This window comes from Pyxicephalus adspersus, chromosome 4 (genome assembly GCF_032062135.1).
Source record: "Pyxicephalus adspersus chromosome 4, UCB_Pads_2.0, whole genome shotgun sequence".
Classification (NCBI taxonomy): domain Eukaryota; kingdom Metazoa; phylum Chordata; class Amphibia; order Anura; family Pyxicephalidae; genus Pyxicephalus; species Pyxicephalus adspersus.
This window is the reverse complement of record NC_092861.1, coordinates 149,230,070-149,251,404: the sequence shown is the minus strand read 5'-3', so window position 1 is coordinate 149,251,404 and position 21,335 is coordinate 149,230,070. Positions and strand designations below refer to the sequence as shown.

The 21,335-nt window shown below is 39.2% G+C and overlaps 1 protein-coding gene across 1 annotated transcript in view; it reads right to left on the bottom strand.

The window, feature by feature from the left end:
* ALK (ALK receptor tyrosine kinase) overlaps positions 1 to 18,058 on the bottom strand; it is a 423,979-nt gene extending 405,921 nt beyond the window's left edge. Inside the window, exon 1 of the mRNA XM_072409969.1 lies at positions 17,223 to 18,058. Coding sequence (XP_072266070.1) covers positions 17,223 to 17,973 — 751 coding nt within the window. The 5' untranslated portion in view covers positions 17,974 to 18,058. The remainder of the gene's footprint in view (positions 1 to 17,222) is intronic.
* Positions 18,059 to 21,335: the final 3,277 nt, after the last annotated feature.

Genomic DNA, 21,335 nt, shown 5'->3' with positions numbered 1-21,335 from the left:
GAGGAAGGAGGTCCTGATTCCTCTATATAGATAGAATTGTGGGGTCGCCATCACTAGAGGGGTCACCAGCAGAAGGAAGGAGGTCCTGATTCCTCTATATAGATAGAATTGTGGGGCCACAATCACTAGAGGGGTCACCAGCAAGAGGAAGGAGGTCCTGATTCCTCTATATAGATAGAATTGTGGGGTCACCAGCAGGAGTATCCCAAATCTTATGGGGTGATGTTCCTGCACTGTTCAGGAAAGTCGTCCTACAGGATATGGAATACTTACATTTCACAGGATCCTAGGATAAAAATTATCATTCTAAGCTTGCCCTTGCCTAGGCACAAAGAGTCTGACTCATTAAAGCTTTCCAAGACTAGAGAAGATAGACTATCCAAGGAAAACCTGGGTGACCCAGCAAACCTGAAATAAATTTCTTAAAAGCATTTGGTATGATTTATCAAATATTCTCAACCAGATCCATTCCAGGTTTGCTTGATCACTCAGCTTCTCTACTGATAGTTGGGGATAAATCTCAATTCCTCAATCATTTTATTGCATTAGTGTGGAACCTTCTAGTTTTTCTTTACAGTTTTTTTAAATGTCTTTTCATTAATGTTTAAGCGTATTGAAAAAAGGGAGACTTGATGTATCAAATACAAGGATATTTTTGAAGGTACATAAAAATCTCAATCATCTGATTCCATTTTATGTATTAAACATGGCAGAATAATGCATCCATCTGTAAATATAACTTTTTTGTTTCAAATCTTTTTGCAATATTTTGCTGTATATTTACACTGGAATTCTTTTTTTAAACAAAACAAGAAGTTACATAATTATTCTGTGTCTTTAGGGAAATACAACCAGCATTATTTACTGATGGGACACCTGGAAGAGCTTTCCAATAGGCTATGAGTGGGGCAGATAATTGGGGATAAATCTCTATAACTGATCAGCAGATGTGACATTACTGACATTGTAATTCTGTGTTAATCAGTTTCCTCTGAGGACTGGAAAGGGAGAGTCGGGTAATGGCATCAACATCTCTAATCTAAGATCCCTTCCCAACTTTATTGTTCATTAAAGGACACTGAAGGTTATTTATTAATGGTTTCATTTACTAACAGGTGCGGAATGTTAGTGCTAGTTAGCTTAATTACCTTGACAATAATTGAGTTAAACAGACACAGGGAACAACAGCAGTTTCTGGAGTGAAAAAATATATACAAACCAAGCAAAGAGAGGTGTTAAAGAAAAGTTTATTACTCTTTTGGGCCAATTTAATTTGAATAAAATGTATGTAAACCCTACCAATGAACATTTCTTTACCTGCTTTCTTTTGATCTTCTAAATATCATTGAAAGCATTTTGTTTTAACTGTTTATAAGGTTAAAAAAAGTCAAAATTTGCATATAATAACTATTCAGACTGCTTAGACTTCATAATATAGGGAATGAAGAAGAAGCATTGTCCAATATAAATATATAAATGATCTCTATATAGAACTTTCTTCCCATTTATTTACTTTGAGATCATTACAAGGCACAAGGGGGCGCTCTTTGCATCTGGAGGTAAGAAGTTTAAGCTCCGGATAAGGAAGGGATTCTTCACTGTAAGGTCTGTGAAAATGTGGAAGTGGCTCCCTCAGGAAGTAGTTTCAGCAAGTTCTATAGATTGCTTTAAGAAAAATCTGGATGATTTCTAGAAGCACAGAATATAACTGGGTGTCAAAGTTTTAAAATAAAGATAACAGAGACTGTTGATCCCGGGAACATTCGATTGCATCATGGGATCAGGAAGGAATTTTTTTCCCCTATTGGAGCATTTTAAATCAAGCTTTATAAGGGTTTTTGTGCCTTCCTCTGGATCAACTATGCCTATAGGGTTTTATCTGGGATATTTCCTTAGCGGTTGAACTTGATGGATTTGATGTCTTTTTTCAATGTAACTATCTATGTAACTGTGAATTGGTTGATGGAGAGAATTATTAGGCTTTAGATATGCTGGGGAAAGGGAAGAGCAACCCTTGAAAAATGTTTAAGGTTCTAACTGTAGCCAAGATGGTCCTTGCAAAGAGATGGTGGTCTGCCAAGCCAACTGTAGATCAGATGAAGAATAAAATGTCTTGGTTCTTGTCTATTGAAAATATTAGAGCGACACTTACAGTCCCAATTGCCAGGTTCCAGTGTGTGTGGGGTCACAATGGCTTGATTGGTATTTTACAAGAGATTTTGATCAGTCATTATTCATACTGTAGCTGGGTTAATCCTAATGGCTTGGACCTTCATGACAATGGCCTGGCGTTCCTCGACCATTACTGTTCTTCCCCTTCCCATCCTTCCCTAGGCCTTCCTGTCTTGACCTCATCCCCCTTACCCGCACTCAAGCTCTCTCTTCTACTGTGCCTTTACTATATCCCGTCTTTCCTTTTAATACTAGCATGGTATTACCTGTTGGTGAAGCCCAGACCCCAATCAACTGGAACGTTGATAATCCTGAACAGGAAAGATGTTTCATGATTTGCATACATGTACAATTTTACAAGTAGGTATTATTGTATATCCCATCCCTACTGGATCTCATCACACACATCTTTGATGGCTAAACTTTGGGTTAAAATGTTACTGTTTCTTTTTCAAACTCTTTATTACTGTACTGCACTTTTTATACTTTTAGAATTAAAACTTAATTTTAGGTCTTAGGGAATTCTTGTGTTAAAACCAATTTTACTGGGGATCAGTGGTAAAAAAAACTATTAAACTGGTGGCAATTGACAAGAATGTCCCCTACAGTGGTGGAAAGAATACCACTTTTTTAGACCCCTAAAAACTTTATTGGAGTCAGGCACTTGGCTTTAACAAGTGGTGTTGGCCTCAAAACGATGCAAGCATCACCAAATGGGTGGTCAATCAGTACAATATCCATAAAAATCTGGAGCAAAATTTTTCAACCAGAGTTCCTCCAAATTTGCCAAAGGGTACCTCGAACATTGGGCAATTTGTCCCTTTCAGGTCAGTTACCCTTAAGACCAATGATATTTTTGGCTCAATGATCTAAAAGAGCGTTAGTCTTTCCAATGCAATGACACTGATTATCCCACTGATTACCAGGCTAATGTACTATGAACTAGGCATATCATAAGCAGAAGCAGGGGTTGCCTGAGACCTGAAAGTTATTTTAGGGGTTCCTTCAAGGTAAAACATTTGAAAAAAGCTGCTCTAGAGAAACTTGGCTGGGAATAGTTCGTTTAGACTGATTTCTGTGACCCTTTTGGGGTATTTTTCCCTCGCTTGACAAAATGCCCAAGACAGACACATATAGCAAAACAAATACTGTAGAAATAATCTAAATCCCACATTAGGTTTGTATTGCTGTCCATGCACCCTGGAGATTTTTTCTTAATTCCTTTGCTATGTGGTAACATTGTAATAGGAAAAAAAAGTGAGGGAGAATCTTTACAACTTTCCAGACACCAATTTCACCTAAGCAATTCACTGAACAAAATTGAAAGTTCCCCTTCCAGCTAATTTGTACAATGATCAAATCAATTGTGCCAAAATCACTCCATTGCTAATGTCTACAGGAGCAGAAAAAACGGAATTCTGAAAAATCCTGTTTACAAGTCCTATACACTGACCTACAGACATCTACAAACTGATGCTGATACAAAAAAAGGAAATAACAAAAAAATAAAAAATTCAAAATTTTGTTGTGCAGATTTCTGGAAAAACAGCAAATCAATTACACGAGCAGAGAGACAAGAATTTTAAAATATCATTTTTCCAAGTCTTATGTGCAAATTGATAACTGGTGCTGCAGTGATAAGAAAGGCATTTTGCCTGTTTTATAAAAAACCTATTAAAATAAATATTGAAATACATTTTACAGTGGATTGTATAGGCATTGAATATTACAAACATATAACATGGTCAGATGTTAGTTTGCTCCTTTTCTGGCAACAAATACACAAAGCACCCGACTTCTCTATACAGAGCTTTGAAATATGGGCTCATAAAATCTGCCTAATCTCACCCCTTTCTCTCACGGTACTAAAATCCAGGATTCTGCAGAAGATTAATACGTGTTGTCAGTCTGTTTTCAAGATGATGAACTTGTTAGAACTTCTTTGTTCACCTCTTAAACCCAGCAAAGTAATTAGTTTTTATGAAATTGAAGCGCAGTCAAGCTCCGGAAACTTCACAGAGAAGAGTTTCAAAAAGACATCCAAGTGTCATGTAAGACTCTTACACTGTACAAATGAGGGACATGGATAAAGCATTACAAGGTATGGCTATGATTTAAAGAGAATTTCCTGTTTTTATTGTATTTATTTACAACAATTGCGGATAAAATGGAAAGCAATTGCATATCAATTTAATTTGCTTAGGGCCTCCTCACATCTTATTAGTGAGTTTAGTTCATGTGTTGATGTATATTTATGTGCATTATATTAAGCTGCCCATTTTTTTTATAGGGCTGCCTAATGAATGTAGCATTTTTGGCTAAACTTCGTCCATAAGATGATTATCGGCAAGCTAAGTGTTCATCACTGATCCATCAGCAAGCTAAGTGTCCATCACATGTCCATGGGCAAGTGTCTCACTGATCCTTTGGCATGGTAGGGTTCCATCACTGATTCATTGGAAAGCCAACTGTCCATCAAATGAGCACTTGCAAACTATGTGTCCAGCACTGATCCATCAGCAAGCTAAGTATCCTTCACGAATCCAAAGGTAAACTAAGTGTCCACCACTGATCCATCAGCAACCTAAGGGTCCACCACTGATCCATCAGCAACCTAAGTGTCAATCACTGATCCATTAGCAAGCTAAGTGTTCAACACTGATCCATTATCTGTCACCATTTATAAAGAGTAGTGTATCAAAGTTCATAGCATGGGTATCACCAAAACACAACAAATAAATCCGGCATCAAAGTGGAACTAAACCAGCGGTACCTGTCCCCCTTCCATCAAAGGGCTCCACCATCTTCATCCTTCTTCTCTTCCTTTGGCCATCCTATTTTGCCAGGCTGGGGTGAGTTTATTCCTTCTTAGCTCGTGCAGGGGGAAACCAGCATTGCCGATTCTTCTGGCAACCAAAGCTGAGCTGGGCAATCAGGACCTGGCCACACCCAGCCCCACCCATTTCTTTCTGGATTGGCAGCATTACTTTTGATATATCTGTCTCACTGTGATTAGCAAGGGGAAGTGTGTGAAACACTAAATTAAGGAGGATTGGCTCAATCAGAGAATAGGTATCAAAGTATAGGGAATGGTATGTTTGTTTTATTAGGCTTGTACATCACATAGATTTAAGACTTGTTCAGACTACTGTCATATGGGAACCTTTTGTTGTGCTATAATTGGAATGCACCTTTAAAACAAGCTGCTTTATTGTATTTCCCAGTTATGGTGTATTTCCCTAGTTGAATTATTAGATATATTTAGCTGCTTTCACACCTTGCCCTCATGATTAAAAACCAAATTTCTGAATCACCTATCATATTTATTACCTAAACTTATTAAAACTTTGGACAAGATTGTGAACCACAAAGAGTTACCAAAATATGAAATGATTTGGCTTTCAAAGGAAAATGCGGGGAATTCCTTCAATGGGTCACCTGGTCTTATGTCAACTTTTGAAAAAGGTTTCTCTTCAGTTCGAAAACATTTCTTCTTCTCGTTTTGAGATGGGAGAGAAGATTGATAATGTCATTGGGACCACAGGTAGGTTCCAACTATTCTCTCTTTATCCAACAGGAAAAGTTTTGTCTGGAGATATATTAAATGGAGGTTAAAGTAAGAGAAGATGACTTACTGTTCCTGATATACACTACAAGTAGGGATGAAGTTTAGGTTCAATCCAGTGGTGCATTTGACTTGGACTTCCACTGTTCCTCATTCTCTATTTGTGGAAATTGGAGTGACACATTTTGAAGAATTTCCTCTTCTGAGTAAATGTTCTTTGGATTTTAAGACTAAATATTCCTGGGAATCCCAATCCTAAGAGCAAATACCCCAAGAAAGTGTGATCCTTTAACATTCATCTACCCTAGACATCAATGGCCTTCAACTTGAACATCAGCCATGGCAAACCATTTAATGAACCTTGCCAACCCTTTACCAACCAAACCCAGTCACATTCAGCCATCTTTAACCCAATATGAATTTTTACACCTTAAGATGGGCTCACTTTAAGAACTTGCCAGGCACTTGACTAGTCTTTAGATTCCACTTTAAAATTCTAAACACACTCGACATTTAATAATAATTTAAAAATTTCCCAGTGATTGCTAATGGTATTTTGTATATAAGATTTATTTTAATTTTTTTAGCCTGCAATAATTGCTCATTGACTTCTAATTCCAACCCAGGATGGAAAGACGTCTTTGTTTTATGTGTCAGCGTTTGACATTTATCAGGCACTAATGGATAATCTTTTTACAGGAAGACTGATTGGACCGTCTTTTATAGACAACGCGCGCTTGTTTGAAAGAAAAATCTTCCGACACTTCCAAGTAATTTGTTAATGGCTCTGCAATAATGCAAGCTGAAATGGCTGCTGTATGAAATTACCTATCGAGCCGTCACTCAAAAAATGTATAGCCGCCCCTCGGAATAACTTTACATTTCATTTCCGCTCGTGCAAACTGTAACAAAGCCAGGGATGGAGAAGATATTTAAAAGGCAACTAGAAATTATGGTTAAGGTTCAAATGGGCATTTACTTGGGCAATGGGGAGTTAATTGTCTTTCTATCTACTGGAAACTTAAAGCAAAGCTAGCCTTGTCAATATTCCAATGTACAGATTAGCCTTGGGTGTTGAGATTGAATGAACTCCCACATACCTGTGCAGGACTTACATCATCTTGGGCTGGCCAATAATGATGACCGAAGTTCAAAATAAAGAAGAGAAGGAGGAAGAAGATGGTGGCACCCTGCATTCTCACACAATTGTACAAGGGCCAACAACTGTTCTTGTATAGATGCCCTTTGGTGACCACCAATGCTCACCCTTAATCCTGCAATGGTGGAGGAAGGTCATACATACAGAATTAGCTCAATGCAAAGAAGTAATATATAACCAATTATTATGCTTGTCTGCTCCATGAGATCAGAAAACATGCATTTTGTTTGTTGTTACAGCTTCAGAAACTGAGACAAGGTTGTTTCTTTACTACTATTGATCAGATTCATACTTCCAGAGAATAAATGATGCTCAAGGAGAGGTAACCCTGGGATTTGGTAATAATAGAAGGTCCCTATAGATTTTAGGGCATATGCTGATGATCAAATACAACATTCTTCCAATTGCATTCAGCTTGCATTTAAACACAGCTGCAAATACTGAAGAAATGAGAATAGTAACAGCTCGTTGACAAGTTCATTTAACCTGAATTTGACCTTCTAAGCTGCATCATCCTGCTTTAAGCTGCTTTACATTCCTATGGACTTTCAAAAATAGGATAGAGGAAAATGCGTAACTCTTATTGCTTATTCAATGTATTGTTTGCCTACCCCAGAGGTAATATATCAAAAACAGGAAAACAGAGTAAAAGGTGTAGGGTTTTTTGTGGCAAAATAGGTTTAATATGAATACTTATGTTCCATATAAAAAAGATAGTACAATATTAAACAATGATAATAAAAAAACACAAAGAAAAATGCCACATTTTCTACACACAGGCCACCTGACAGGATAATATTCGTGGGAATGATAATGTCTCAATACCGACGCGTTTCGCCCACCGGGCTTCCTCAGGGAGTATGTAGAGACTTTCAAATGAAATATGGTGGTTCATTGGTGGTCTTCAGGCTTTTCTTAAGTTATGAATTCAGAGGATTAGGTGGCTGCAAGGTATATTAAGGCTGTCAGATCAGAGCAATGGTGAATGTGAAGCAATTCATTGAAAAAAAACTCACCACTGCTCATATTGTTCATATTTCTGGACATGCGCTGTGAGTTGGGGGACACATTCAGGGCCTCCTCTTCTAAACATTGTTCTACAAGCATAGCTCTGCTTTAAAATAGGATTTATCACGCAGAGATTGAAAGCCTCTCTAGCTGATACTGAAATTATATTCTAGTACAATCCATTCAGCGCTGCTGCGTGTGATTATTTTATATTGTTGTGAGCACTTATTTATAGGATATTATTCATTCACGGTTGCTGCTCATGAAGTATGGACCCGGTGCTAACAATGTGCAGATATTAGTCTGAAGTCAAGGCAGGAACTGTCAGATCTCGGGTGACCTCTCACCACTGAATGTCAGAATAGGGGTCATATCAGAGGCTCTGACAAGAAGGGGGCAAATATACGTTTTTCATGGGTAAACCTGCGTAGCTATAAAACATTAATGGGGAATGAAGCTTACCTAGGTTGTTTATTGCAGAAGGGACAGATGATGCATTATGGACACCGCCATCTGCACCTGGTCCTATTTCAGGTTTTGGATCTTGGGGCATATTGAGTGGCCAGGCTGGAATAATAGAATGCATGAGCATGGCCACCATCATACAATGAGCTGTGCATGAGCTGCCGAGCCCACAAAAGTATCAAAATACAATGAGCTCCACATATTATGAGATGTACAATGACCTCTGCATATGATGCGAAATACAATGAGCTCTGCATAGGATGCGATATTCAATGAGCTCTGCATGTAATGCAGTTTACAATAAGCTGTGCATAAAATGCGATATACAATGAGCTCTGCATAAAATGCGATATACAATGAGCCTCGCATGGGATGCGATAAACAATGAGCTCTTCATATAATGCCATATACAATGAGCTCTGCATATGATGCGATATACAATAAGCTCTGCATACACAGCTCAGTGTACATTATAGCAAAGATTACACACAGGCGGGTAGGTTTATTCTATTTCAGAATGGATTGCTTGCTCGCAATTTTTTTCTTATTAAAGTTTTGTATTATCAAATTTTATTTATTATTAAAGTATTTAATGCTTCATGGCTGAAATTGAACTTCAAACCACTTCTATACAAACAGCTCATTACACATATGCATTAAATGCTGCTGGTGACCAAGACAGCCTGGTTGGGTCCCTGTCATTAGCCAGTGATTGGTCCGTGAGGATCATTAATGTGTGTCCAGTGATTGGACAGTGAAAGAGCAGCGCAGAACGATAAAGCAATCTCTCTGCTCTATTTGATTGGTCCAATGCTGCCTTTTCTTCTCCCAGCTGAGTGCTGCTGTATCATGGTAATAAAATCAATCACAAAAAGGTATGTATACCATTTGCAATAAAAGTACATTAGGATTCCATGCACCGAGGTGTACATGGTAAATCACATACTTTACAACACAAATCACCTACAGAACTTATTTTACAGTAAGTGGCAATAGACCTGCAGTGCATCACAATGCATATCCCATGTGCTGCACTGCAAAAAGAAATATGCAGATCAAGTTTGTATTGATTGCTGCATGTTAGCAGCCCCTTCACAATGATTGAGCTGCAATCATGCAACCAATGCGCCAAATACTGCATGGTAAACTACAGATGGCAACAGATCGCAGAGATCCATAGAGGCCCTTAATAATAAAAATTGCTTATATTTATGACTTTTTTATATCTCCTGGGAGTTCAGCTAAGAAGATGTTGGTTAAATAAATAAATGGTAATGTGAAGGCTGAAATATTGAAGCCTGGGTTATTGATCACATAATCTGTTGAAGAAGACAATCTAATCTCTGATTGGCCCATTCAGCGCATTAATTTTGCATAATATGTTGGCGCTATTTAAATACTGTGTAATAATAATATATTGATATATTTGTGCATTTTTTATATATGAATAGTTTATATTAATTTGTTCAGTCAGCCCAGCTCATTCTACATTGTTCCGCTCTCCATAAGAAAAGCCAGTATGCTTTTTAAACTGACCATAACCTGTATTAAATTATGGAAATAAAGCAAAAGACCATAAAACATTCATGAATTTAATAAATGTGATTAATTACACCCAATCATGTATACCAGGGGTGCCCACACTTTTCTGGCTTGTGAGCTACTTTTAAAATGACCAAGTCAAAATGATCTACCAACAATAAAAATGCTAAACATATTTGATTTATATATATACGGAGTATGACACATAGTGACTGGAGAAACTGAGACATTGAATGGCAGAACATTGCACAGACACTGCACTACAAGACTATAGTTACGGGAAAACTACAGCTCACCTGTCATAGGAGAATGACGTGCTGCACAAGAAATAGAACTGCTAATCTTTACAAAGGTATCTCGGTAACTGAACGTTGACACCGAGCCTGAACTGACTGGGTGGCCCAGCACTGCTTAGCTCAGACTGCCCTCCCGCCCTCCCTGCCTACCCACCCCCCCATCGGTACACAGGGCTCTCACCGACTGAAAGACATCCCCAGCATCCCTATAGACGTACAGCAGGGCTGCTGGTAAACAGCATGGAGGAGTTAGCCAGGCTCCACGATCGACTTTGCGATCGACCAGTAGATGGCGATCGACATTTTGGGCACCCCTGATGTATACCATTTATAATGTTTTACTGCTCACCTCCCTAAGGCAGCAGTAAGTCCTCCTCCATCAAAGCCGCCCCCGCTCCAGCATCCAAGTATAGCCAGATATGCTCTTTCTAGGTGTGGGCCTCTGCCATCTGCTGGTCACACTTTAAACTGCAGAACAAGAATTCTTTACTGTGACCTGGTGGATTTAGGATCAGCAGCTAAGATTAAAGGTTTACCACTGGTTCCTATACCACCGTATCCTGCTTGCTGTATCTTTTCTAATAAGCTGACAATGAGTTCAAGCATTACCTGCTGTTCCTGCTTGGCCCTTCTGCCTTTGATACAATTCTGCTAAATTTCCTTCAAGGTCACAAACTGCACACAGCGCCTCCCCTGGAGGGAAATAGATTGGCACGTGGCCATTTAGCCTATACCATTCAGCATCCTGCTGATTTTAAATAGATCTATCCAATTAGAGTGAAAAATAAATTCTGCTGATTGCAAAATTATAGGTGTGACTCAACAGGAAGAGTGTTGGACCTCTGCGGGGAGACCACTGCTTTCACACAGGGTCCTTTTCTGCAGCATGCTTGCAGGTGATTAGGCTGTGGCTGCTTTCTAATAAAACTATATTCAGGGAAGCACTGCTGTGTTAATGCCACTCACAGACGGCATCATATATGGCATTTTACCTGCTTGTAGTTCTAATTCAAACTGCACTTCACAGCTGAGAATGAACATGTCATGCAGTTCAGATAATTCTGAGTGTATGATGGAAATGCTTAAGGGGACGAAAGCAAGATGATATCCTGAAGAGTAAGTAAATGAATCTGAGCAGCAGAGGGAGGTAATGGGTGAGCAGTGGGATGGAGAATGAAGAGCAATAGAAAGATATCAAGAGAAGGCAACAGAATTGTGTGCAAGTGACTGAGAACAGAGGTGACTTGGAATCGATCCGGCTTCCTTGATCAGGGTCACACTTGCGTACCGGAGGACTGGAAATAAAGTCCAATGGACCCAGTGATTTGCCTCCATTTGTTTTGTTGTGCCATATAGGGGATCACAAGACAGCCTGGTCCTCTGGTGGATCCCACATTCCTCCCAAAATTGTGCAAATGTGCCAGGAAAGCTATGTCATCCGGTGAACCCTACTTCTCATTTTCACTGGTGGGCCCCGGGTCTCTGGTTCGACCCTGGGTCTGACTATTGAGCAAATAATACCAGGTAATTGTCATAGGGAGTAGAAGAGTAGAAGTAGAGGTGCAGCCAATGGATGAATTCTGGATCTGCAAAAAGCTGCATTTACACATCAGATGTTCCTATGGGCAGCTGATTGATAACGTCCATTATATGGGCTCCACCCTTTCCATCATGAAATTATTGTTGTAAAAATACTGTTACCATGAATTTTTGGAAAAAGGATACCATCTGTCGTTATTGGTGCAACAGTAGGGATGAAGTCTGGTCCTGCAGTGGGTTCAACTTGAACCTCGGGTAATTGCTTTGTGCTAATTTGCAAGGTAATGCAAACATTTGAATAGGATGATTTAAAAGTGAATGTAAGGTAACAACGAGCTACTAGACAGGTTTTCAAGTTTTAATGGATTTGAGGGGTGGCACTGGCTGCTGTCACGGGTGGTACCGGCTGGTTACAGTAAAGGGTGTTACCACCTCTGATACCAACTGGCCAATTGAAATACTGACTGCTGTATATATTACCAAAAATCTCTGCGGCACGTCAATTTCAAAAGTGGTACCCCCCCCCCTCATTCCGGCTTTCACAATGGCAATGCTGCTCCATTATGTTCATTAGCAAACAGCCTGAAGATCAACACTGCCCACTGTATACCTGTTGAGCTGCCATGATGAATAGGTTTGGCAAACTTTTAAAACCAGCCACAGAAGATCAAAGCCAGGAACCAAAAGTTACCTAATAGACACCATGGGCTAACACAAAGCCATAAGGTATGCAACCACCGAGTCAGCCAATGCCTCTCTCTTAGCTCAACATTATTTAGTGGTTATTCCATTACCCCACCTATCATATACTAGGCTCTAACTCTTAGATTGTAAGCTCCATTGGTCAGGGTCCTCCTCCTTTTCCTCCTGTGTCATTGTTTGTACTTGTCAATGCAGTAACCCCTATACATTGCTCAGCTCTGTGTAATATGTTGGCACTTAAAAGTCAAAGTTAGTATTATTCCTTGGATAAATGTTACAATGTAATACGAAAAAATCACGCAGAAGCGCCATGTGCAGTGTCTAGAGTTCCTGACTACACAGCTTTTGGTATAGAGAAACTTAGGAGGGCTCTCCAGCCATAAAACACACCATGTTTACATGATATGATAAAAAAATGGGTATGGCTATGTTCACATGGGCAGTGAAATTGAAGTGACTGGTACATCCATCCTGAGCATTGTGCCCATGGTTGTGGGGGTACATGTCTCACCCATGGCCACCCCTACAGAATAATTGGGGGTGGCAGTTAGTGTTTTGGTACCACCCACTGCCATCTGCGGTCAATGCAGAAATGCTGGTTCACCAATATCCAGCACAATGGTTGTATGGCTGGCAAGGTGCCAACCCTATTTTCTTCTGGCTTGGATGTGCCACATTCATGGGATGAACATGTGAAGGGAGTTTAAGTCTTCACTGAGATGATTGGAGGGATACATGTACAGCAAAGCTGTGCAGGAGAGAAGATTTACTGCAACCATTAAGTGGCTTCTACAGGGATAACTAGTTATTGTGCTGGATTTATCGCATGAGCCCGGGATTCACGTTCATGTATGAGTGCTCCCAGGATCTGCAGAAAATCCAAGGATGAGGTTCAGGTTTGCCACTAACATGGGATAAGAGGAATTCTATGGGTTCAAGGTTTAATTTTCTTTAATTGCCTTTAACTATGGCTAGCAGGTTCAACATTTTCAGATTCATAGATTCACTGTAAAAGGTAAGAGCAACCATATTGCCAGTAAATTGAACATTATAAGGAAAGGGACGGAACAGAGTCTGCGATGTAATTTGTATCAACTTTTGTGATTCAAAAGTTGTTCAGGTCTTCAGTCACTTTTAACTGCTGTCCCCTCTATAAAATGACTGCCAGACTCCTCTTAAAAAAAATAACTTAAAAAAAATAACCTCTTAAAAAAAATAACTTTTTTTTAAGACCATGGTATTTTAGGGTTTTTTATGTATTTTTGGGGTTTATCAGTTTTTATCCCATGTTGATTGGGATTTGTATTTTAACTTTTTATTTTTGCTGCAAAGCTTCCATTAAAAAGTGGATTAAGGGGCTATTTGAAGGTTTTTATTTTGTACTTTTGTTCATAAGATCTTTTTTAAGTTTGAAAGTAAATACATTTACTGGATAATGACCAAAACTTTTTGAAACTACTTGTATAAATTAGAATAAAGGCATATACCATATAGGGTTATTATCACTAAATATGTCGGTCCTGCTGCTGGCCAATTTTACACTGCCATATCATCTGCTGTTTCCTAATTCTTGTAATAAAACTCCCAGCTGCACTCTTTGTCTCCAGAACATTTCAGCTAATTCTTCTGCATTAAATGTCCTGCCACTGGCCAGTTTTATACTGCTGTATCATCTGTGGTCTTCATTCTTGGTTGGAGCCTTATGGAGACTGGCCAGCAGTGGGACAGTTTGGGTCAGCAAAAAGAGGGACCGCCACAGGGAACTACAAGCCAATATCCATCTGCCAAAGAGGGTGGGTTAGCATTTGATGAAAAAGTATACATCGCTGATCAAGCTGCCTGATAAAAATTTCTAAATCATAATGATTGTCGAGCTGCTGTATGAAAGCCAAACTTATTGTAAATTGACTATATCCCATGGCATGGCATGTGTGTGTCCTTTCTTTTTTTTGGGAACATTTTCCATCCAATAACAAAAAAAAATTACCTTTCAATGTTTTTCAGTTATGAAATACAGGGTAAGAGTGAAAAGTGAACACAATTTCTACATTCATTTTGTCTGCTCAGCAGTAACCCTGTTTCCTTTTTCACCCTGCAGCTTTAAAATCATAAATGGTAGCAGAAGTTACAAAGTACTTATCCATCTCCATGAGGATTCCACCACATGGGTCACATGATCAAATACTCCTCTGGGTCACATGACCAAATGCATTGGCATTTTTTGCATTTTTGATGCTGTTAAAAATTTTACAAGAAGTAAAGTAAAGTTAATGTTTACAGTAGGTAAGTTTTTAATGTAAACCCAGAAACAAAATGTATATTCTTTGTATGTTTGGGTGAAGTTGCACAATTATTGGCCCTAATATATTTTGGAATAAATCCTATGCACAAAATTACATTTATATGTGTACAATATAAAAATAAAATAATTATAAAAAATAAATATTTATATGATAACTTTAGAAAAAAATAATAAATAATAAAAAAAGAAAAAAAAGTTTTTTGCATATTATATGTGTCCCTGCTGCATACACCTTATCACATTGGTGCACACACAATAAACAGATTGCATCTCAAGCAGTATGAAATCAAATCATTTTGTTGGGAGCGCCCCCTGGGGGCACTCAATCAAACTGCATGCACATTTTAACCACAAGCTAGTTAAAGCACCTCTAGATGGAAATAGCACATTACTTTATGGGTATGTCAAATAGTGAGTAGGATGTTGAGAAAGTAATAATTAATAGGCTTTCAGTGTAAAAAAAACTCTCAAACCAAACAAAGTACCCTGTGTTTACAGAAACAAATATTTCATAGGATTTGGGAACGATTCAGGTCAATGAAATAGGAGTTGTTGCAGCTGACTTGGTTTTTTAAGATTTAAGCTTCATGACATCATCCTTATTTGTAGTGAGTGAATAGAGAATAATGAAAACATATATGCAGGCTGGGATTTCAATAATAGAGAGGGGTAGAAAGTGAGGAAGATGATGAGGAATATAAACCCAGAACAAGGAGGCAGATGGATAAATCTGTGCATGCCGCATGCTTGCTGCAGGCCAACAACTCAGAAAGTACCGAGGTCAGAAGCAGCCAGGAATTTAGGATTTTCAGATATCATCCATGCCAGTTTTCTTTTTTGAAAATATTCATAGTAGGGATGGATTCTTGCATGCAATGTAGGAATCTGCTTATAAAGCAGTGAATGTGACTTTAATCAAACATGTGCTGATGGTTAATCAATAAATGTCCTTTAAAACACATGAACATGCAGCTATAGTGAATATTTGGGGAATGTCAGATTCTCTGCTTCTCTAGAAGCTTTAATGTTTGCAAAGGCAAAATTGCAGGCACTGCATACTAAAATGATTTAATATTATTGTTAGAATGCCAACCTCCAAACAGCTCTCAGCTCCTCATGAATAACATGGTGAATCGTGCTACAATGTGCAGCCTATTACACAGCAAACATTCATTCTATCATTAAAGTTCCCAGTAAGAATTGTGATATCTTATAATAGGGATCTGATGATTTATCACATGAGACAAACAGCTGCTTCTTGACCTTATGGATATAAAAATATTGCCCACCATGTGCCAGGATAACCCGCACATGGCACAGCATGGAATGGCAAAGGCTTTGCTCTGTATTTCTCTATTACACCAATACCAGGACCTGTATAAACCACAGCAAATACTTCAATGTAATTTCTGTATTCTTCAGCCGGACCCAAGATTAGAAAGGTTCCAGGGAACCAACAAATACAGCTGAACCCAACTTACCCCCATGTGTATGCCAATGTCAGCACTGACCAACCTCAAAGTACAGCTGCACTGAGCACCACATGCATACAACAATGTTAGTTAACTATCTCATGGTGCCATATTTTAAGTCATGGACCCGAAACAAACAATTATTTTAATATAATTAATGAAAAATAAAATTGTTTAAATCAGAAGTTTCCAAAATTGTTCTGGATCAGAGATGCAAAAAGTACCAAAGCCCATTTCTTCCAGGAAAGTAAGATTTTTTGGAAGCATGGTTTATGGGTTTATGTCTTCTTTAACGATTGCCTGCATTCCCTTAATTAGCATGGACCGGTCCAGAACCGTGCATTGATTTACCAGAAGTTCATTAAATCATTAATAACACCAAAATGTGATATAAGGGTGCCATGTAACAGGTGCACCAAGCAGGAGGTTTGCAATGCAGAATATTATTCACAGCAGACTTAGCATCTTAGGAATCAATTGCAGCTTATATTTACAGCATTTGCTGTTCATATAACATATAGATGGAGATTTATTATTCAGAATAATTATTTCTGTTACATTTTGGTTGAAAGGTAAATTATTCTACAATCAGATCTTCAATTTAAGAAATCAATAATGCAAAATGCCATAAATCATAGCAATCTCATTTTTGTAGCCATTTATATCATTTTATCAACGTGATGAATGAAATTAATAACATAACTATTAGGGCTCTAAATATAAAACAGGGAATCATCAAACATTCACTTGTGGAAATCTTCCAGCTCCATGTGTTTCAATGACAGTAACTGAGGGAATGTCAGATTCCCTGTTTTATAAATACAGTCTTTGCTTGTTTTAGGTTATTGCACCCTGCACATTGCAGTTGCCTTTAGATTTAAGTTACAGAACAATATTTATTTCTGTTTTTGCTTTAGCAGACTTATTTGTTATTTGCAGTAAAAAGTAGATTTTATGGAGTGTTATGGGGGGGGGTATTGTTTGCAGTGAATTCACTCACCCTTTCTGAGGATCTGGAACATAAGCCTGGGTTGGGAGGCTCCCAGGGCAGCTGACAGGGTCTCTTCTCTGCCAGGGAAAGCAGAAGACCTCTGTGGCATCAGTCTGATCCTCAGTCTGCCCTCTTTGGTCTCCAGCCACCAAGTGAACAGCTCTGTCAGGTTAAACTCCAGCCTTCTCTTCAGAACAGAACTTGGTAGCTCCACACGTTGACCTTCATTGCTTAGGTTCTTCCCATCCTCCAAGGTTCTGGTTTCCCAGTCCACCCCACATCCATCCCTGACCAGATATTCCCCAACTTCCACCAGCAGCTGCTTGGATCTGCGCAAAGTCTTCAGAGTTCCAGCTTTCAGCACCTTGGACAGAGGCGCAGGCTGGGGACGTGTGGAGAGCTGCTCCTTCTTCAGATGTCCATGTGGATGAAGACCACCAGAACCACCTTGCTCCACCAAGGACTCCACCAGAGGTCCACAGTCCAGAACCAGGCTGGAGCTCGCCTGGAAGTTGGTGCTGGCTGTCCCTGCAGGGAAAAGACCCAGAAGGTCCCTTAAGGAGTTCCTGAAAGCTGCAGGGATGACAAAGTCCACAGCAAGGTTCTTCCTCTTCAGCCTGGTAAAGCTGGGTTCTCTTAGACCTTGGAAGGGCCGGGTGTAGGAGACTGGAGCAGAACCCAAAGACATGCAGATCTCCACTGAGCCCAGGAACAGAACCCAAACCCAAATGTGACCTCCCAGGACACCCAACCTGTTCATTCTTCAGCCTGAAGACCAACCTGCTCCTTCTCACAGCTGGGATCTCCTGTGCTGATATTCAGTAGAAGAAGATAGGCATCCTGCAATTCAGCAGCAGCTTACATGGGCTCAGAATGGTCCAGAGATACCTTCAGGGTCCTACAGACACACAGGAATGTTCTCAGCTGGCTGCCTGCTTGGTACTAGTAGCCACTTTGCTAGCACACAGCTTTTTGTGAAAGTGCTGAAAGGAAGATTCAGGATTCCTGGGTCTTCCCCAATGTAATTCAGTTTGCTGCAGCAACTGTGACAGACTGTGAGCGCCACCCTCTGGATGAGATGGCTTCCTACAGCCAGCAGACCTCACTGATCTCTTCTAGCTCTCCTCCACCATGCAGGGATCAGCTAGCACAGGTGATGTCAGCCTGGGCTGCTCAAACTGCTAATCCAATCCTGAGTTCTATGCAGATAAGAAGAGGAGAGAAAAAGAACTGAAGAGTCAATCCTCATGGTATTCATGTCATAAATAAATTCAAGAGAATACATGGGAACACCAAGGAAAACTTACCCTACCACTGTGTGCCAGTCATTAACCTCCATGGCTAATTCTGTCAGTATTTTTATGCCCAAAGCAGCTATATTTTGTGCATGGTAATTTATTTTACATTGAAGGTTATTTCTTAGGCATACCCACCGAAATATGTCCAATATTTATTACATTTATCAATAGACTTTTTTACATAAAAAAACACAAAAATCTGTTAAAACAAGGGTGCATATAAATACTGAAACCTGTAATATAACTGTACAGTAGCATATACAATAGATATATAATATAATTTTATATATATATATATAAAGTTACATAGTAGGTTAGGTTGAAAAAAGACATAAATCCATCAAGTTTAACCACTAGGGAAATAAACATATCCCAGACATAAAACCCTATGAGACAGAGGAAGGCAAAAAATAACCCCTGGTACAATTTGCTTCAACAGGGAAAAAATTCCTTCCTGATTCCATAAGGCAATCATATGTTCCCTGGATTAGCAGTCTCTGTTATCTTTACATTAAATCCTTAATCCCCAGTTATATTCTGTGCTTCTAAAAATCATCCAGCTTTTTCCTAAAGCAATCTATATTATTTGCTGAAACTACTTCCTATTACTTTGTATTGGATTCAATACAAAATTATTTGAATTTTCCGTTACGCCTCCCGCATGCACCAACACATGCACCAACATCACCGGGATCACTGGGACGGCTCCCAGTGTTTCACAACTCCATGGAATCCTGGGATTCCTCCAGAGCTTGCTAGGGGTTCCTTGAGCAATGAGCAGTTTGGACCACTCAGGTCAAATTAGGTGGGAACATTTAGGAGATAAAGGATTGTAGAAAGAAGAGAAAAAGAAGGTGTTTAAGGCAATAGGTCGTGGCAGATAAAAGCAATAACTTTTATTTACCCATAATCACAACAAATTTACATAATACACAATTAAAAATTAATATTAATAACCTTACAGCACAAAGTTCTTTCAAAAAACCAAGTGGTTGGATTCAGACAAATAATGAGACCTGTAATAGCGTGACAGATGTTGATGAATATACAACTGCGATATGATAAATCTCTTCCTGATGCGTTTCACATACTTTGGCTTCCTCAGGGGACATAGATATTAGAATAGTTGTGCTATAGAATATAATACATATTACTAATTGAAAAGTTTTTACAAAAATAACATGCAATAAGGTTTGTTCTATGCTCTAATAATAATAACAGTTTAGGTGATTCCAATGATCTTTTTGGTAATCTGTAGGAGGCATTCTGACCAGCATAGTACTGTGAACTGGTGATATAGTCATTATAGCTGGGGTCCCTTGAAAACCTGAAAGTTATTTTAAAGGTTCCCCCATGGTAAAAATATATGAAAGGTCATACTAGACCATTTTAGTTTAGGAATGTATGGACAGGAAAAGAGAGGGCAGCATGTGCACCCCCCTCTTGTAGTATACCAAACTCCATGTCTTCACTTAACAGGGAATAGGATCTCATCCGGTCAGCCCAAAATAGATGAAGGGAATTGGGGGGTGGAATATGAGTGCTGTTGGAAATATTGCACTAGAAGAGGAGCCCCAGCACCATACCTGCATGCATACATATGGTTTTCCATTGTAGGGGCCTTCACTCTAGAAGATACAACATTTCTATGTGTTCTATGTGTAATGTTTATTGAAGCCACATCCATAACTTTTCAGTTTATAACCAAATCTTAGCAGATGCAAACCCCCAGGGCTTGTCCACACCCATTCCCGGGCGACCGCATAGCAGTGCACAAGCTGCAAGCAGTGTCTTGGTCTATGGAGGACTGACAGGGGTTGTTAGGGGCATTTGTTAAACGCCCACCCACTTCCCAATTCTTGGTGGGAGGCAGCGGTCAGGCACCACAAAACTGCTAATGAGCCGCATGGAAACATTAATTATAAGCCAGCTAATGTATTAGTTATTATAATGAAGACCCAGAGGGTACAGCCACAGATTGCCTGCAGACTAAAGCAGGGGGAGGATACAAGAGCAGCCACAAGGAAAAAGAAGGATCATAGAAGTCATAAAAAAGTCATTACATATAAGTGAGAAATGCGTAGGGGCAAGTGAATAAGCCCAGGGTCAGTTCATGAAGTTTTTGGCAAACTTTGCAACAAATTCTATTGAAGAATATCGGGGCAAATTTTGTAATTAGTTCTGGCCATTTGCAGGATTATCAAGCAAATTATTGTCAAACCAAAGGCAGCCATGGGGACACCTAGCAATGCCAAAATCAAATCAATATATGATACACAATAAAATTCACCCGAACAATATCTGCTGGTGATACCGGGCTTGCTTATTCATTCCTTCAAATTATTACTTTTACAACCAGGGATAAAGCTTTGTCCTCCATTGCAAATGTTTTGGCCAAACGTTTACCATTTGCAAGTTTTGTGAATCCTGGCGATTCACTATGAATAGCTGTAAACCCGAATTCATCCCTGTAAACCGGGATAGAAGTTTCCTAGCACAATCAAAGCACCGAAACAGGATAAGGATGAGAATGTCTGTCCTCATTTCGATCTCCATGCCTAATATTATCATTGTGTATTTACATAGCGCTGACTTATAACGTAGCGCATCACAGACCAATAGTCATGACCTTTGAAGAAGATAATCCAACCAAATCTGATGTCCCTGTTAGGGCCTCTGGCATTCTTCCAAAAATTTCCTCGAACTTCCGATGGTTACGCAAAATTTCTGCGAACCAATTTTGCAAAACCATCAGAAGATCTAGAATATTTTAGCAGGAGGATTCACAGGGGGTTCACAGGATTCCCTAGGAATCCTCCTGTTT